This window comes from Diabrotica virgifera, chromosome 6, assembly GCF_917563875.1.
Source record: "Diabrotica virgifera virgifera chromosome 6, PGI_DIABVI_V3a".
NCBI lineage: Eukaryota > Metazoa > Arthropoda > Insecta > Coleoptera > Chrysomelidae > Diabrotica > Diabrotica virgifera.
The window spans coordinates 7,724,127-7,741,467 of record NC_065448.1 but is presented as its reverse complement, the minus strand read 5'-3'; the positions used below and the strand labels follow the sequence as shown (position 1 = coordinate 7,741,467).

The 17,341-nt window shown below is 32.4% G+C and overlaps 1 protein-coding gene across 1 annotated transcript in view; it reads right to left on the bottom strand.

The window, feature by feature from the left end:
- LOC114349462 (uncharacterized) overlaps positions 1-17,341 on the bottom strand; it is an 87,684-nt gene that overhangs the window by 45,953 nt on the left and 24,390 nt on the right. The window contains exons 3-4 of the mRNA XM_050654263.1: positions 2,195-2,344; positions 804-1,060 (exon numbers count right to left, since the gene is read on the bottom strand). Of these exons, the coding sequence (XP_050510220.1) occupies positions 804-1,060; positions 2,195-2,344 (407 nt within the window). The remainder of the gene's footprint in view (positions 1-803; positions 1,061-2,194; positions 2,345-17,341) is intronic.

Here is a 17,341-nt window from a genome sequence, read left to right as displayed (position 1 = left end):
ATACCTAGGGATGGACTATGTTGATGAAGAAATACAAAAAATCGCCTGCTAGCACGAAGAAAGACTTTTACAGCACCAAAACGTCGAGGCCATTCAGCTTCTGGATAACTCTAGCCAAAAAAGAAGACTCAAGAGAACAAAACCATATGAGTTATTGTAGTGCATAGTGCAGTGATGTGGGAGGGAGCCACACATCACTGGCCACATCACTGGCATAGTGCAAGTTAAGTGAAATTGGTACACAAAAAAGCATAGGCGTAACCAGGGGTGGTTTTGGGGGTTATAACCCCCTTTTGGATGTACTTTGAGCTCTATACGCTTAACACCATTATTATTCCATACCCACAGAGACCTTCAAGTAGACGTAACCCCCCTTAGGATCATCCTGGTTATACCTCTGCAAAAAAGTGCTTTATAAATTAGAACAAGCGAATAATACACCACTGGGTGATCCTTATATTAAATTAGATAGTAAGTTAGGATCTATAAAAAAGTTACTATAATACATGGTCTTTGACTAGATTGTAGCATCAAATATTTAAACAACATAAAAAAATGTTTAGTCGTGATCTAGTATGCATATTAAGAAGAAAGGGGACACTGAAAAAATTCCGAGAGAAGAACTATTTGAGCAAAAGTGTATATAGGGCAAACAGGCAGAAATTTCAAAGAACGTTTAACAGCACACACGAAGCCAATTTCCTGAAGGAAACAACCAATTTTCAACGCTTATTCAAAATCTAGCAACAGGTACTGTCGTATTAATGTAAACATTTCCACACTATAGTAACCAATTGACCTACCTTGACATGCTGCAAATTCTTCTTTTTGACGTCCTCCTTGACGTCTTTCGGAATAGCAGCGTAATACTTGAAGTAAATATCGATGGATTCGATATAGAAATAATAGCAGGGATTAGTGTTAGGGTCGGATCCCGAACAAATGAATATTTCAACCAGACCATCTGCTCGTACCGAAAACGCTTGCTTTAGAATATTACGTAGATCAACTTTTTCTTCAAACTCTTTTGAAGTGTTGGAAACAAAAATTGTGGGTAAATCTGAAAAAAAAATAAGGGAATGAAGACACTGACAAAAACAAAACAAACAAAAATATATACCAGGAGAAAAAATTTACATAGAATATAGAATCTGATTTAGCAAAGAAAGAACGGAAATACAGGCCAAGATCAGAAAAATGGAGAAGGATGAAAAAGAGTGGACAAGGGACTACAATAATGAAAAAAATGGTCCAAACAGGAATAATCCCAGGAAAAATGATACAATTTGTAAACACAAGATACGAAAAGAAAGAAGAATGAAAATACAGGGCAAGATCAAAAAACACTACGAAGATACGATATATAAAAATGGAGATAAAACAGTGGACATGGTACTGCAATAATGAAAAAATGGTAATAAACCCATGAAAAATTACCACAAAAAAGGAAAAAAAGAAGAAGAACCAAATACAATGACGAACAAGGCGATCAATGGGGACAAGAATTTGGAATCACAAAATACAAAAACAAATAAAAATGAAAATACAGATATAAAGATAACACTACGAAAATATGATATATGAAAATGGAAATAAAAAATAAATGGACAAAGGAAAATGAAAAGAGAAAGGAAGAGAGAGATAAAGGAAAAGAGATAACTGGAAAAGAGTGAACATGGGACTACAATAATGAAAAAATGGTTCAAACAGGAATAAACTCAGGAAAAATGATCAAACCTAAAAAATTGAAAGGAAATAAAGAAGAGGAACCAAATACAATAACGAACAAGGCGAAAAATAGGGACAATAATTATTGTGATTCCAAATTTCTGTCTTTATTCATCGCATAATACAAAAATAAATAAGAATGAAAAGAAGGAAGTCAAAAGACAAGATAAAAAACAAAGAGAAACGGGAGCTTAAATTGGGGACATGGAACGTAAGAATACTGGGAATAACTGAAACAAAGATAAAAGGAAAATGCTTAAAGAAAATACACAAAGGATACTGCCTATTTTGAGCAGTCGACACAAAGGAGGGGGCAAAAGAAGAAGTGGGACTAATAATTGCACCAAATAGGTTAAAAAATATTGTAGAAGCAAATTATGTCAACGAGAGAATACTAACAGCGAAAATAAAATTAATGGAAGACGACACATGGTCAGTAATAATAGTTTAATAATAACTGACTTACCTTCCCAACGTCTGTCGAAAATCACTTCCTTCGTTTTTGGGGAGTCATTGTCAATCTGCCAGTCCCGCAACGACCATAATAAGTTGCAGGGGCTGTTTTGGGTGAATTGACAATTGAACTCATTGTCAAGTGTAGGTATAAATTTGGTAGCTGCAAAAAATTTAAGAAAATTGTTTAGAGATAATTTAAGTGACTTAATGTACAGGATAAAAGTTTTGAGAAACACACATATCAAGTACTGGAATCAAACATATTTCAGGTTACCAAACTAGTTCAGGACAAACTACATTGGCCTACGCGCGATAGGACAAACTAGTTTGGCCTAGGCCATACTACACTTGAGAGCAAAATAATCGACTCACTTGCTGAATTGTACACGTTAGTAGTCTCGAATTTCCTAAACCTGTTGTCCGATTCGAGTGATTTTTGAAGTTATACTTCTTTAGGCGCATATGAGGGTGAATTTGAATAGGATTAAAACCTTTGATCCCGGCGCAGTCGCATTACAACTTTGTTCTGATTAGATGTTCAAATGACATGACAAAAATTATCCAATATGGCAGCTGTATCACAGCTGTGGGACTGTGGTTTGGTTATGTATGGTTAGTGTGACCAACTAGTCCGAAAAATCCGGGACATGGCCCGAATTACGAAGTCGTGTCACGGCATCCCGGACAAGGCTTCCGGGCCATCCGAATTTTCAACGTTTTGGTAAAATTCTATTTTGAAATTTTGAATACAGTATTCTTCTAAAAATTTACGTCAAATTGAATTGGTGCCATGAAAAAAGTCGGCAATTTCTAGAATGTAATAGGTATTAATACCACATTCAAAACGCATACATTTTATATCGAGGTATTATAGTTCTACGAAAACTCAAACTGTGGACTTTTTTTTCGTTTCAATATTTTAAATTTGGGATAAAGGGCTTAAGTCAGAATTTCACAACAATAATATTTTGATGTTTTGACGTGCTAATAAAAAGAGCCGATTTTTTTGGCCCAGAAGGGCCAAAGCCCTTTATCCCAAACATCAGAAAATTATTGTCTTCTGAAAAGACGATTCAAAAACAATAACTACTATCATGGATGCACACAATAAAATTATTATAATAATATTAAAGTTTTATATTAAAAAAAATGGCCCGATTTTTATTGAAAAGTTCCGGATTTCAGGTATTTTTTTCAGTCGTGTCCCGAATTCGACTAAATTGGAGTTGGTCACACTAACTATACATCAAATTGAAGCACATAGGCAGAATCTAGAAAAGTCACTAGAATACATACATTCCCTGTATACTTAGTGTGACTAACTAGCCCGAAAAATCCGGGACATGGCCCGAATTACGAAGTCGTGTCCCGGCGTCCCGGACAAGGCTTCCGGGCCATCCGAATTTTCAACGTTTCGGTAAAAATCCATTTTGAAATTTTTAATACATCATTCTTCTAAGAATTCACATTAAATTGAATTGGTGGGACGAAAAAAAGTCTACAATTTCTAGACTGTTATACTAATACCACATCCAAAATGCATGCATTATTTTATATCGTCGTATATTATTATAATTCTACGAAAACTCAAGCTCTGGACTTTTCCGGTTTCTGTATTTTAATTATTATCGTCTTCTGAAAAGACGATTTAAAAACATGAATATCAAATAATGATAATTATATTTTAACCCAAGGTTGAATTTACATGAAAATCCAACACTATTAATTGATTTTCTAATTTTTCGTTTTTTGAGAACGATTTCCGGATTGGAAGTCGAAACCTCAAAAACTATCAAAAATGTAATTATCATTACAACCCATTCCATCAAAAAAGTATTGAGAGTAAACTAAATGTAAACACAAATACTTACGATGTCGAGATAGTATCACGAGGTTTTTCCTGGTTTTCCCTCGTGATTTACTATGGAATCTCTAACGCGAGAATTTCAGTGCCACCGTTGCATTTGGTTGTCTTTTTAAAGACAGATCACATGCTATAATTTTTGGTGGCGGATATTCTTGAGTTGGGATTGAGTTCATGTAATCGAATGAACTATCTTTTAATAAAGTCGTCCCAGGAACGCAACTCATCAATATTGGTAATATCATTTTAAAGTCGTCTACTTTAAAATGTATAATACGTGTCTGAATTGCCGATATAAATGAGTAAGATTAAATAAATTATTAGAAGAATTTTTTACTAAGCAACAACATTTTTGTTTATTTAGTATTATTTTGTATTTTGACAACGACACCCGACTTGGGCGTCGAAACGTTAAAAAATCATTTTTAGGTAAAATTGTGGCTTATTTCCCATTTGAATATACTTGATCAAAAAAATTTTGTCAACATAAAAATGTTAAATAATCAATAAAATGATGATATTAAAGTTTTATATGTATTTTAAAAAAATGGCCCGATTTTCATTGAAAAGTCCCGGATTTTAGGTAGTTTTTTCAGTCTTGTCCCGAATTCGACTAAATTGGAGTTGGTCACACTATGTATGGTGTATGGTTGTTGCGTTTTAAAATTTGTAGGAAGAGAAACAACAAACAAAAAGTTAGTTAATGGTTATACTGCCTTTTTAAATAGTTTTCATATTATATTTTTGGACTTATTTACATAGAAGAGATGATTGTTGCATGCCAATGTGAAAGCTCATCAAACTGTGACTATTAGTATGAGTGCCGCAAAATTACTGATAAAAAACCTATTATTTAGCTCGAAGGCGTAGAGAACTGTGGATAACAACAATCAACCGGGACGATCTACGATCTCGCTTATTCAAAGCTAAAGAATCTTACACTGGTAAGTGTTTTAAAAATAGTAGATCAAATTTTGTTATGATATTGTCAAATTGTGAAACGTCAAAATATTTATATTTCATTTATTAACATTAATATTAATAATACAACTTGCGCAATTTGAAAAATGTGGTTTAAAAGGTGTTTTATTATAATTTTGTGTCTTTGGATTTGTCTTCCTTGGGCGTAAAATAATAAAACATCTATTTTTATATTTCACTTATCACCGTGATGTGTAAATATGTATATCTGACACGTTAATAGTATGTGCCTTGATGGTCTTGTTGGTAGAGCATTGGACCAGAGATTGAGAATTCGCGAGGTTGCGGGTTCAACTCCCGGACGATACTTTTTTCCTTTTTTTTTAATATTTGGCATTGTTAAGTTTTGGTTAAATTTTGGTAATTATTGTTAATTTTTTGTATTGTGACTGTTAAGTAGGTATATTTATTTCGTTGAAATTATATTATAATAGAAGTATAACTTCTTACGTGCGTACAAAGTACACCCACATTCTTTTTCTTTTAGTATGTTGCAGCCTTATTATTTAAGAAAATCGATGTAATATTATTATTGCTAGACAGGTAAAGGTCATTTTATACCGGGTGTAACAATCATAGGGTGTTTTTTTCTTAAACGTACCTAACTTTTTTATTATCCAACATAAGCAAATGAGTCAAAAAAGAAAATGTTAATAAAGCCTAAGCCTACAATTGAATTTTAATTTAAATATTTTTGAAGGTATACTTCTTTAGGCGCGATTGAGATTGAGGGTGAATTTATTGTTGATCCGCGCGCATGCGCACACCGACGGTATGGTATTGTATTAGTCGTTATACGGGCTCTGATTGGATGTTGAAATGATCTGTCAATAATAAATAATTGTTCAATATGGAGGTAAACAAATGTTGTATAATATATTAGTTTTATTGTTGTGAGGACAGAAACAAAAAAATTTTATAACTGTAGTGACTTTTAAATAGTTTTTAAAAGCAACAGGTACGTGATAATAATTGTTAAATGTATCAGTATCCTAATAAAAAATTCCATAGGTAGGTACCTATACCTATTTGAACCTACCAAAATACATAGTATCTATGATTAGTATGTAATACTTTTATTTACATAATTGGATTACCATCAAAAATTCTATCAATATTCACCTAATATATTGTTTTCTTACTCTATGTTTTGTTGTATTTTTTCAATTCTAAATCATTTCAATTCAAAATCAAAATAATTTGATTTACCTAATTCAAAATGTCAAAAGTTTAATCCGTTTAGTTAGTCGATCTTCGTAAATAATGACTCATTGACTCCGTGGCGAAGCGTTCAAGGCGAATGAACCCCAATACCAACCACACTGATAAAAGCTGGTTCGAATCCCAATGGAAACTTTTATTTTTTTTTATACATTTTATGATAGTAAGTATATTTATTATATAATTTTATTTGCAGAAAATACGTATTTAGTTAAAACAAGCTGAAAATGCGAGCATTGTCATAACGAAAACTTTGTATATTTACGTATTTTAATTCATAATATGCAAAATTTCTATTATGAAAAGTAGTTTAGAATTAATAATTATGTTTTAATGTGCAATTATCATTCTAATTTAAATGTTATGAACTATACAGGTAGTTTACTCTTGATCGAAATTCATATTTTTTTATATACCTCGTATAAAATTAATAAAATTTTATACAAGGTGTCCCAAAAGTAGTGGAACGGTCGAATATTTCGCGAACTGAACATCGGATCGAAAAACTGAAAAATACGTGTTCAATCATTTTCAAAAATCTATCCAATGACACCAAACACCAACCTCCACTACACCCCCTGGAGGTGGGGTGGGGGGTAACTTTAAAATCTCAAATAGAAACCCCTATATTTTCTTGCAGATTTGGATTCGTTACGTAAAAGTAAGCAACTTTTATTCAAGACATTTTTTCGAACTGTGGATAGATGGCGCTATAATTGGGAAAAACCATTTATCCTGATACCATAGGTAAATTATAGAAACGGTCTAATATCTCGAGAAATACACTTCCAAATGAGAAACCAAACAAATTTTTTTAATACCTTTCGAAAACCTATCGAATAACACTAAACATGACCCTCCAACCCACCCCCCTGGAGGTGGAGTGGGGGGTAGAGGTGGAGTGGGGGGTAACTTTAAAATATTAAATAGCAACCCCCACTTTTATTACAGATTCGGATTTGTCATGAAAAACTAAGCAACATTTATTCGAAACATTTTTTAGAATTGTTGGTAGATGGCGCTTTAATTGGAAAAATACGATTTATTAGCGCCATCTATCAGCATTTTTAAAAAATGTTTCGAATAAATGTTGCTTAATTTTTCATGAAGAATTCGAATCTGCAATAAAAAGTGGGGGTTGCTATTTAAGATTTTAAAGTTACCCCCCACCCCACCTCCAGGGGGTGTAGTGGGAGTTGGTGTTTGGTGTCATTGGATAGATTTTTGAAAATGATTGAACACGTATTTTTCAGTTTTTTCATCCGATGTTTAGTTCGCGAAATATTCGATCGTTCCCCTACTTTTGGGACACGGTTGCATCATAAATCTTAGGTCTTAGAACAAGAAGAGCTTTTTATGAAGAATAACTTTTATTTGTCAAATTAAAAATAAAAGAGTTATAAATGAAAATGTTCTTGGTATCCATAATTTGAGAAAATTCTTCAAATATTTTTTTCCATTAGAAGGATGTACACAGATACAATACTGGCTAGTGATTTTAGTCAATAATTTTGCCAATTCGACAAAAAAATAATTTCTAAATAGTTAATAATTATTACTAAATAATTAGTAATTTTGCCAATTTCGGCAAAATTCTCAAAAAACAAAAAAATTACCTTCTACAATCACTATCCAGTTGTGTCGAGTTTAGGGAACGACTAGGTATACATAATATTTTAATTTTATAGCAAATGGAACAGTCCATTTACCATAAAGGGGAGGCCGTATTTATACTGGTATAAACCTTTTTAAAACTGTTAATAAATTATTGCTTTTAAAATATTTATACTCAAATTGTATTTTTAAACATCTTATTTATTTTATATGTATAATAATTAAATTCACTATCAAATGTCATTGATGTTTTATTAATACTTAATTTAAAATTTAGTTTTACATTCACGAAGTGTTAAACTCAAATGTAAATATCCTATGCTTGGCAAATCGAGATTTAAAAAAAAGTAGCCTACTTCCTAATCAACCATTTGAGCTGACGTTTAGTGCGTCTGTAGGAGATAACCGGATTGTGACGTCACATTTTAGATTTTGAGGTCGATTATCTCGAAGACGGTTAGAGATATCGAAATGCCGTTGTCAGATTTGGATTCAGAAGGCAAAACTACATAAGAATCCATCGATACACATGCTCTAAGTATTGCAGGAGCGGCAACGCAATAACACACAGACTTTTGCAAATTTATAAACGAAAAGTTTTCGTTGAAAATTTCCGACAATTAATGTTCAGAAATCATTTGTGGCATTTTTAATGTGTTTCTGTGTGTTTTATTCTTGTATTATTTTAATTTTTGGCACTGTTTTAATAAAAATGTTTGAGAAATAGTAAGTATAAATTAGTTTAATATTTAAATAAAATACAAATAAAAAGTATATTAATTTCGTTTAAATCATATAATAGAAGTATAACTTCTTACGTGCGTACAAAGTGCACACACATTCTTTTTTTATATGCTAGAATACTCCACAGAGTGTTCCGAACTTTAAGAAAAACCACAGTATGATTGTTACACCTGGTATAAAATGACCTTTACCTGTATAGCAACCATAATATTACATCGATTTTCTTAAATAATAAGGCTATAACATGCTAAAAAAATCACTCAAATCGGACAACAGGTTTAGGAAATTATTCCACGTGTACAATTATTCAGCAAGTGAGTCGATTATTTTGCTCTCAAGTGTAGTTTATCCTAACGCGCTTAGGACAAACTAGTTTGGCCAAACTAGTTTGTCCTGAAATCGGGTTTGGCCGGTAACATATACATTGTAAATCCCAAATCATGATTTCCAAAGTTTATACATTGTAAATTATGATTCGGGAGTGCTCCTAGTAGCATTTAACATGTCTTGGTTTGTTTATTTTTACTGCATCTTGAATGTAAATTTAGTATAGGTTCTAAAAGACCCACGCCCATATAAAAATTTTCAGGGGGGAGGCAGACGTGAAAATGTTGCACATTATTTTGTATAATTTGGATAACCATATATAGTTTAAAGCAGCCGAAAAGCTAGGGGGGAGGGCCGTGGCCCCCATGAGTATGGGGCCCATAAATTGAACTGAACTCATTCGTTGTTCTACGTATATTTTAAAGCTAATGGTAACACAGATGAACAGCACCAGCGGGACAAAATTCAGTTAGGCTATTTTATCTGCGACAAGAGAATTTTCAAACCAATTAATAAAGCGAAGCAAATATAAATAAAGAACAAAAAATATGAAAAATATTCTTAGATGGCCCTAAATAAAAAAATAAAGGGGTAAAAGCTGTAGGGTCCGGCGAACTACCTGCAGAATTGATAAAGCTAATTGTTGCTGGATTACATAGACCAACTTTACAACCATTTATAAAGTAGACGGGCAAATATTATCTAAACAATGGCTAATATCAACATTTATTCGAATACCGAAAACTGATACTGCTAAAGCTAAAGAACAATTCACAGCGACTGTGTACCTGAAGAATGTCCTATATGATTTTGGATAACTTTTCAGGAGAGAGTAAAAACTATTTTAGTTTGCGGTCTGGCTTTGCAATTTTCTACATGACATAGACTTTTTTTCATGGCAGTTAGGACCGAATGCTTGTTGCTCGGCACTTAGGACCTAATGAAAGAGTTAAAATTAGCGCCAAATTAAATGATTTATTATTTATTACTATATTGCAATAATGTATTTTAGTGGTTAGGTTCCAATGTCGCGACAAACGAAAAATGAGAAAAATATCAGATAGGACATTATGCATGTACATAGAATAGATGTTTTTGTTCTTCTGATGTTTTTCAATAAGCTGTTCATTATTACTTAATACATTCCTTAGCAATTTATAAAATTGTCCAACCAAATTAAAATATTTTCAAGGACTAGATATTCTTCTTAATTGATCTAAAAATAGTTTCAATTCAGTTACAAAACTTTCTCCTTCTAGTAGTAAGCGATCCATTATTTATCTCTATAATTTATTGGCACTAATAACACTTCGATAAAAGTTCAAAGACTCGGTGCATACAGGGCGATGCATGAAGAATGGTCGAGAGTGTTATTTAGAAAATTATGTTGAAATGTCTAGGAAAATAGCTGAACATTTATAATATATGTTGTCTTTCAGAGATCTCTCCCTATAATATAAATGTTATGCTATGTATTTGGGTTATTGTTAAGTGTTGATTACAGGATCCAAATTGATAGGAAGAAATAATTTCTTTGTGGTCCAGTATGGGTTGTATTTTTATTAACAATATCTGCTCAAATAATTTGGATCTAGATAATTGGTAGCAACGATATTGGTCTGTTGGTCTGTACGATTCTACTTTATTTACTGGTTTCTCTGGTTTGGGAATCATGATTGATTTATTGGTTTTTGTAACATGGATACTGCATTTATAAGGTTTGTGAGTTTTGCGTGAGTTTATCATCGATGCGATGACTTTAACTTTGAGCGCGTTAGAGAATTTAAGTATCTTGGAACAACAATAACTAAAGACAATAACGGATCACAAGAAATAAACAATAGGATACAAGCCTGCAACAGATGTCTATAGTCTATATGCCATATGCCCTTCAAAACATAAAATCGAAACAACTAACAACACTGAAAACGTTTGTTTTCTATACTTCCACAAAATTTATTACAACTATGTGACTACAGCTGTTTCAGCAGAGTGCCTTTCTCAAGTGATTTCGTTTACTACGTGTTTGCCTTTTTAAAGTCTTTAACTGAAGAGGTTGAGGAGTGGGGACTGTCTCGAGTTGGTCATTCAGAATTATATCTTTATTTTTCAATTTATTAATTTCCATAGATTCTAATAAAGATAGCTTAAGGCCTTTATTTTGAATATGCAGAATTTGAAACTGTTCATTAAAAGAATGATTATGATCTAGAAGGTGAAGTGCGTATGTAGAAGTGTCTGTTTTTCTATTGTTGAATGCCCTTTTGTGTTCTGCTATCCGTTTGTGAAAAGTTCTGCCAGTTTGACCGATGTACGTTTTCGGACAGTCACCACAAGTTAGTTTGTACACACCACTCTGTAGTTGCTTTCTCTTTCGGCTTTTATTGTTCTTAATATTTGCTTAAGTTGTTGTTAGTTCTGAAAGCTGGTGTTATTCCTTTCTTTTTTATGTATCTGGATATTTTTGTTGTTATCTTGCCAGTATATGTGATAGAGCAGAAGGTACTGGGTTCTTTCTGTGGTGGTGGATAAACTAATTTCAGGGCTTTCTTATGGAGTTTTTGGTTTAAAATTTTGTTAATTGTTTGTTCGTTATAGCCATTGTTTACTGCTGTTTGTTTAATGATGTTCATTTCAATCTCGAAGTTATTTTTTGACATGGGAATTTCTGTCAGTCTATGTATCATGCTATGGTAGGCTGCTAATTTGTGTTGTGTAGGATCATCCTTGCTAGAAACATACTTGAGAAATAGCACTTCGGAAAATAGGCTTAATGGGCTAGCGTTGCTTTCAATCCACAGAGACTTTGCAATAAGCAATGAAGAAGTTCTTGACAAGTTTGCGAGTGTACCAAGAAACCTTGATTTTGTGTTGTAAACTTAAAATATAAAAGTTGTAATAAAGTTGTAAACTTAAAATATTAAATTAAAATAAAAATATACCAATTCTTTAAATTTTTTTTCGTGGGAGTATACCCGAACCCCCCTCTGCTTATTCCATACCCCCCCCCCGGATTCCCCGGTTATTGGGCCCCCCCAAAATATTTTCCTATATCCGCCACTGGTAGGATGGGATGATGAATTGTGTATAGTTGTATCAGTATGGGTAGGTTTATGATATACGGAGAACTCATGTTTGTTGTGTAGTCTGGTAATTGTTACATCTAGAAAGTTTATGGACTTATTCTGTTCTGTTTCTATTGTAAACTCAATATTACTATGAAGTGAATTAATGTATGAAAGAAATTGGTCAAGTTGCCTGTTAGTTCCTGTAAAGCATACTAGTATATCATCCACGTATCTCCACCAATATAAGAACTGTTTAAATACGGGATGTTTAGAAATTGTTGTTTCAAGCTGGTTCATGAATATATCTGATAGCAATGAGCTTAGAGGATTACCCATAATAAGTCCTGCACTGTTGTTTGTGTATATTTGATTATTGAATTCAAAATAGTCTTGATTTATGCAAATTTCAAGAAGGTGTAAAATTTCAGATGCAATGATCGGATTTGTACTATTATGGTCTAAAAGATTTTTAACTAAAACAAAAGTTTCTGTTGGAGGAACACTAGGAAAAAGATTTTTTACGTCAAATGAAATTAGTCTGGAGTCTGGAGTTGGTGGGCAATTGAAAATGTTGTATTTTATCAACTAGTTCTAGTGTATTTTTTACGGTGAATTTAGGTGAAAATTTAGTGTATTCTGTAATAATATCTGACTGTTTTTTTTGAAAGTTTATATGACGGAGCTGTATAAAAAGAAACTACAGGTCTTATTGGGTGGTCAGGTTTGTGTAGTTTAATAAAAGAGTATAATTTAGGAGGTTGTGGGTTCATAATATTAAGGTATTTCTGTTCTGTTCGATTTAATATTGATTTTGAATTTTCAATGGCTAGTTTAATTTGTTTTCCGTATTTTTCTGTGGGGTATTTGTTTAGTGTTATACTGTTTTGGTTATTTAAAAATTCTATTGTTTTATTATTATAGTCTGTTTTATCTATAGCAATAGTAGTGTTACCTTTGTCTGCTTTTGTAAATATTATGTCATGTTTTATTGATTTATTTTTAATTGAAACGGCCGTTGCATAACTAGCATATGTATAACAGCAAAACCCACATTTTTTTACTCTTTGAGATTTTTTGTATCACTAATACTTTTTAAGTTACAGTGGAACCTCGATAACTCGGATTAATCGGGACCACGACCGATCCGGGTTATCGAAAATCCGAGATAGCCGGAGAATATGGTAAAAATTAATAAAATACGGTATACTTACAGATAAACTCCGTTAGAATTGAAATAACATGAAATATTTTTATAAATATGCACAGTACATATTACCTACTCACTACAATTCTAAAAAAAACACCAAACCCAAACAATGCAAGACACACAATACTAAAGACCATTGTTTATAAAAGAATTTTTTAAATAGTCTTTCCTAAACAATGCTGACAGTTTGAAATAAAAAGGAATAGATACTACAGACAGCTGGCTGTTGTTTCTGCGGCGTGTACTATGAGTAATTTTTAATCTCGTGTTCAAATTACACACATAAGTACACGACACAGAGAATCTAGACACATTATCTCTCAAATATTATATTACATACACTTTTATTGTTGAAAGGATTGTCTGATAATTAACTATTTTGATTGGAAATAAGCCACAATTAAATTGAAAAATACAAAATATTGAAAATCAAAATGTTTATCTGATGAAAATCGGTCCGGGTTAGCCGGACTTCCGGGTTATCGGGGGCCGACTTATCGGGGTTCCACTGTATTTTGAAAAAACGAAATTTTTACAAAATTTAAGAAAAAAAATTGTTTACTATAAAACTAAATTTCTTCAAAAATAAGCACTTCAAACCAGTCAAACTTGCAGATCATATAAACAATACACATAAATTTAAAGTAAATGGTAAAGCGGTAACGATTAATTTTACTTAGGGTACTAATTAGAGGGATATTTTCACGATTTTTGTTACCAAAAAAAAGGGGCCAACTTTTTTTTCAGTGTAACTCGTTTATTTTGATGCTAAAAACTTTTGTAAAACTTAAAAATAAAGATTTTTTCAAACACCTTAAAAAATTTTAATAAGTTTTTCCAGAAAATTGCTTAATTTTTCGGTGATTTCACGTTGAAATATTCGATTTGAAATTAGACGAATAAGAACGTATTTTTCATGAGCTACAACTTTGCTTTTACTCGGTGTATAGACTTTACTGATACGCCATTTTTTTCATTTTTTTATTAGCTACACTTTTGTTTTCACATTCGATAGTTGGAAATAGCAGGGACGATATGTTAAAGAGTATAAGAGACATGATATAACCCTGCTGTACCCCTTTCTTGATTTCAATTTCAAAACGTAGTTACAGTTACGTATATTTATTAAAAACAAACAACAGTAAATCAGAATATGATTTTGCAATAGGTACAACATCACGAAAAGCATCGATCTATTTGGGCATCAAAACAACCGTTTTTGGAAGACCTCACGAAATCCGCCTTGGAGCGAAATTACGAAAAATTGTCGAGGATTGCTGATCGGTATACCTACAATATTGATAGATTTTTTTTGTTAAAATAATGAATGAATTTTTTAAATCACTGTAGGCGTCTTAAGGTATGTTTTGTATGAAGACATTATTCTCAGCACGTACACATTAAAAGGTCAAACTGTAAGATGATGATGTCAGCTATTGTTGTAAATAGCAGTCAGAAAAATGAACAAAGGGCAATAACAATCAGGAAAATAAACGAACAAACAATAAAATATAATATTATATAAACGGTACAAATATAATAATTGCTATTGGTACCGATACTCGATACTCTTAGGCTCTTATTCGCATCTCGTATTTATATGTCTATCCCAGCCTTAATTGTTCTTATACCTCAACTTCAAAACCTCTCAACTGAAAATCTTCAAATTTACAGTATGGGCAAAAAACTGTTTATATACTTGTTCAATTTTAGCTTTGCCCATGCGTCACGATTCATTTTCAAACAAATTAAGTAAAAACATAAAGTGAAACATACGTCGATGTGTATATGTTACGGACAATGATGTAAATTGGCCATTGACGTTAAAGGTCGGGAATTGTCGTGAATGTCCATTTCCCCTGGATATTAACGACAATGCCCGGCCATTAACGACAATAACATTAGCTATTGGCCAATATTGTAAAAAAAAATAACCTAAAATTAGAGTTTTCATCAATAACCGGTCAATAACGACAGTGGCCAAAAGCAAATGGCCAATGTTGATAAATAAATAAAATTAGGTATGATGTCCTATTATTTTTTTTATATAGGATAGCTTTTGAAGGCAAATCATGTTTATTTTCACAAGATAGTGAACCATGGCATTTTGTAATTAGTCCAGAGAAATAAGACTTTTCTCGTGACACATCCCCCTCCAGGCCGAAACCAAATTTTTTGAGTAGTGTGGACATCTATATTAATAACCTATATGTTTCCTGCAGCCGATTTTGATGATATACATAGTTATAAACAAATTGAAGATCAAAAAACGGTAAATGTTCGCTTTTTTCGTCTATAACCAAGAAGTTAAGCATTTTAAACAAATTTGAGAGTAAGAAACTTATAAATCGTCTAAAAAATTTCAATATGGCGTTCACTGAATATGTCTATCCTTATTGGTTGCTTAGAAAATTGCAAAATAAGTCATAAATTTTGAGTTTTTATAAATATTCATAACTTATGTAAAAATTAACTTAGAACCTTATTGTTACACGAATTGCTGAGACTTCTGGTGCTTAAATTATATTTTAAATTTCAAAGCAATTGGTCAAATAGTTTAAAAGTTATTTAATTTGTTTATCCCAAATTCATTTTTTTTGCAACACTATAGGCCGTTCCAACATGCTGTCAAAATTAAATCAATATGGCTACTGGGAGTAAAAGATAAATGTTATTCTATCTGTTCTTAATGTGTTTTAGATAATTTTAGTTGTATTTCTTTGTAATTTTGTGTTGTACAAAGATTAATTTAACATTTTCTCTGGAAGTATTAATTTAGAAAGAAAATATGCTTCATTGGTGTTGTGTTTTGAAGTGTGAAATGCAAAGTTATCGGGATAAAGTCAAGATAAAGTTCACTGTTAAACTGAACTAAATAAGGTATCATCTGAAAGACAACAATGGTTAAATGCAATACAATGTAAAGGTTTTACTAGCGAAATGAAAATTCTCCTGTCTGCTGCAATTATTTTATATCTGGTAAGTTACAATTACAACAGTAACGATTTTTGAAGATGTTAACAATTTAATCTTATAGGAAAACCAGCAGACTTAATCCATAATAACAATCCAGATTGGATTCCTTCAATAAATATGGGCTATCAACACAATGAAATAAGTTTTCCAAAATCTAAAATGGAGTGGTATCAAAGGAGAATTAAAAGAAAAAATATTCATATTGAAATTATTTATAAGGCACTGGACTGTCTTAAATTCTACAAATACTATTAGGTGGGTAAATGATTTTATACATTTTTCATTAATTATTGTAGGTTACTGTTACTTCAGTAGATTTAAAGACTTGTTTACACGGGTAGAGTTTTGAGGAGAGTAGAGTAGCGAGGAGAGTAGACCCTACTCGCTAGTCTACCAAAAATGGCGTGATACCGTTCACATGAGGAGAGTACAAGTATAGTACTGATAATAGTATAGTGAAACCGATTTTTTTATTTTTGTATTTTTAAAGACTCTTGATTATAAGTGCACCTTAAATCCTTAATTTTTTGCTTGAGCGCGTTTACTCCAAAGCCCCCCTTTGCCATTCTTTCGACGATTTCATCCTCCACAGCTTGCCTCATACTTTTATTTCTGTAGTGTACACTACCTAAATTCCATAAACACTGGTATTCGCCATACAGATCTACAAGTTTTGAAGTTTCATCTTCGGTGAACTTCATTTTCACTATTTACACAAAACACAATTCCAGCTGGAATGACAGCGTCCCTATGTACTCTCCTACCTACTCTACTCTACCAGAATTGAGCGTGTTCCATGGGTAGAGTGCGCAGGCGAGTGGACATTTTGGCGGTGGTGGTGGTAGTAGAGTAGAGTTACTTTGCCACATGAAGCTAGTCACTCTATTTTACCACCTACTATACACTCTACTTGCTATTCTACTGTGCTGAGCATTTTTACAGGTAGAGTTACTCTACTCTATCAAGTACTTGCATCATTACTCTACATGTGTAAACAAGTCTTAAGACTTGTTAAGACTGACAAGTAGAGTGACTAGCAACATATGGCAAAGTAACTACTCTACGACCACCACCACTGCCAAAATGTCTACTCGGCTGCGTACTCTACCCATGGAACACGCTCAATTATGGCAGAGTAGAGTAGATAGGAGAGTA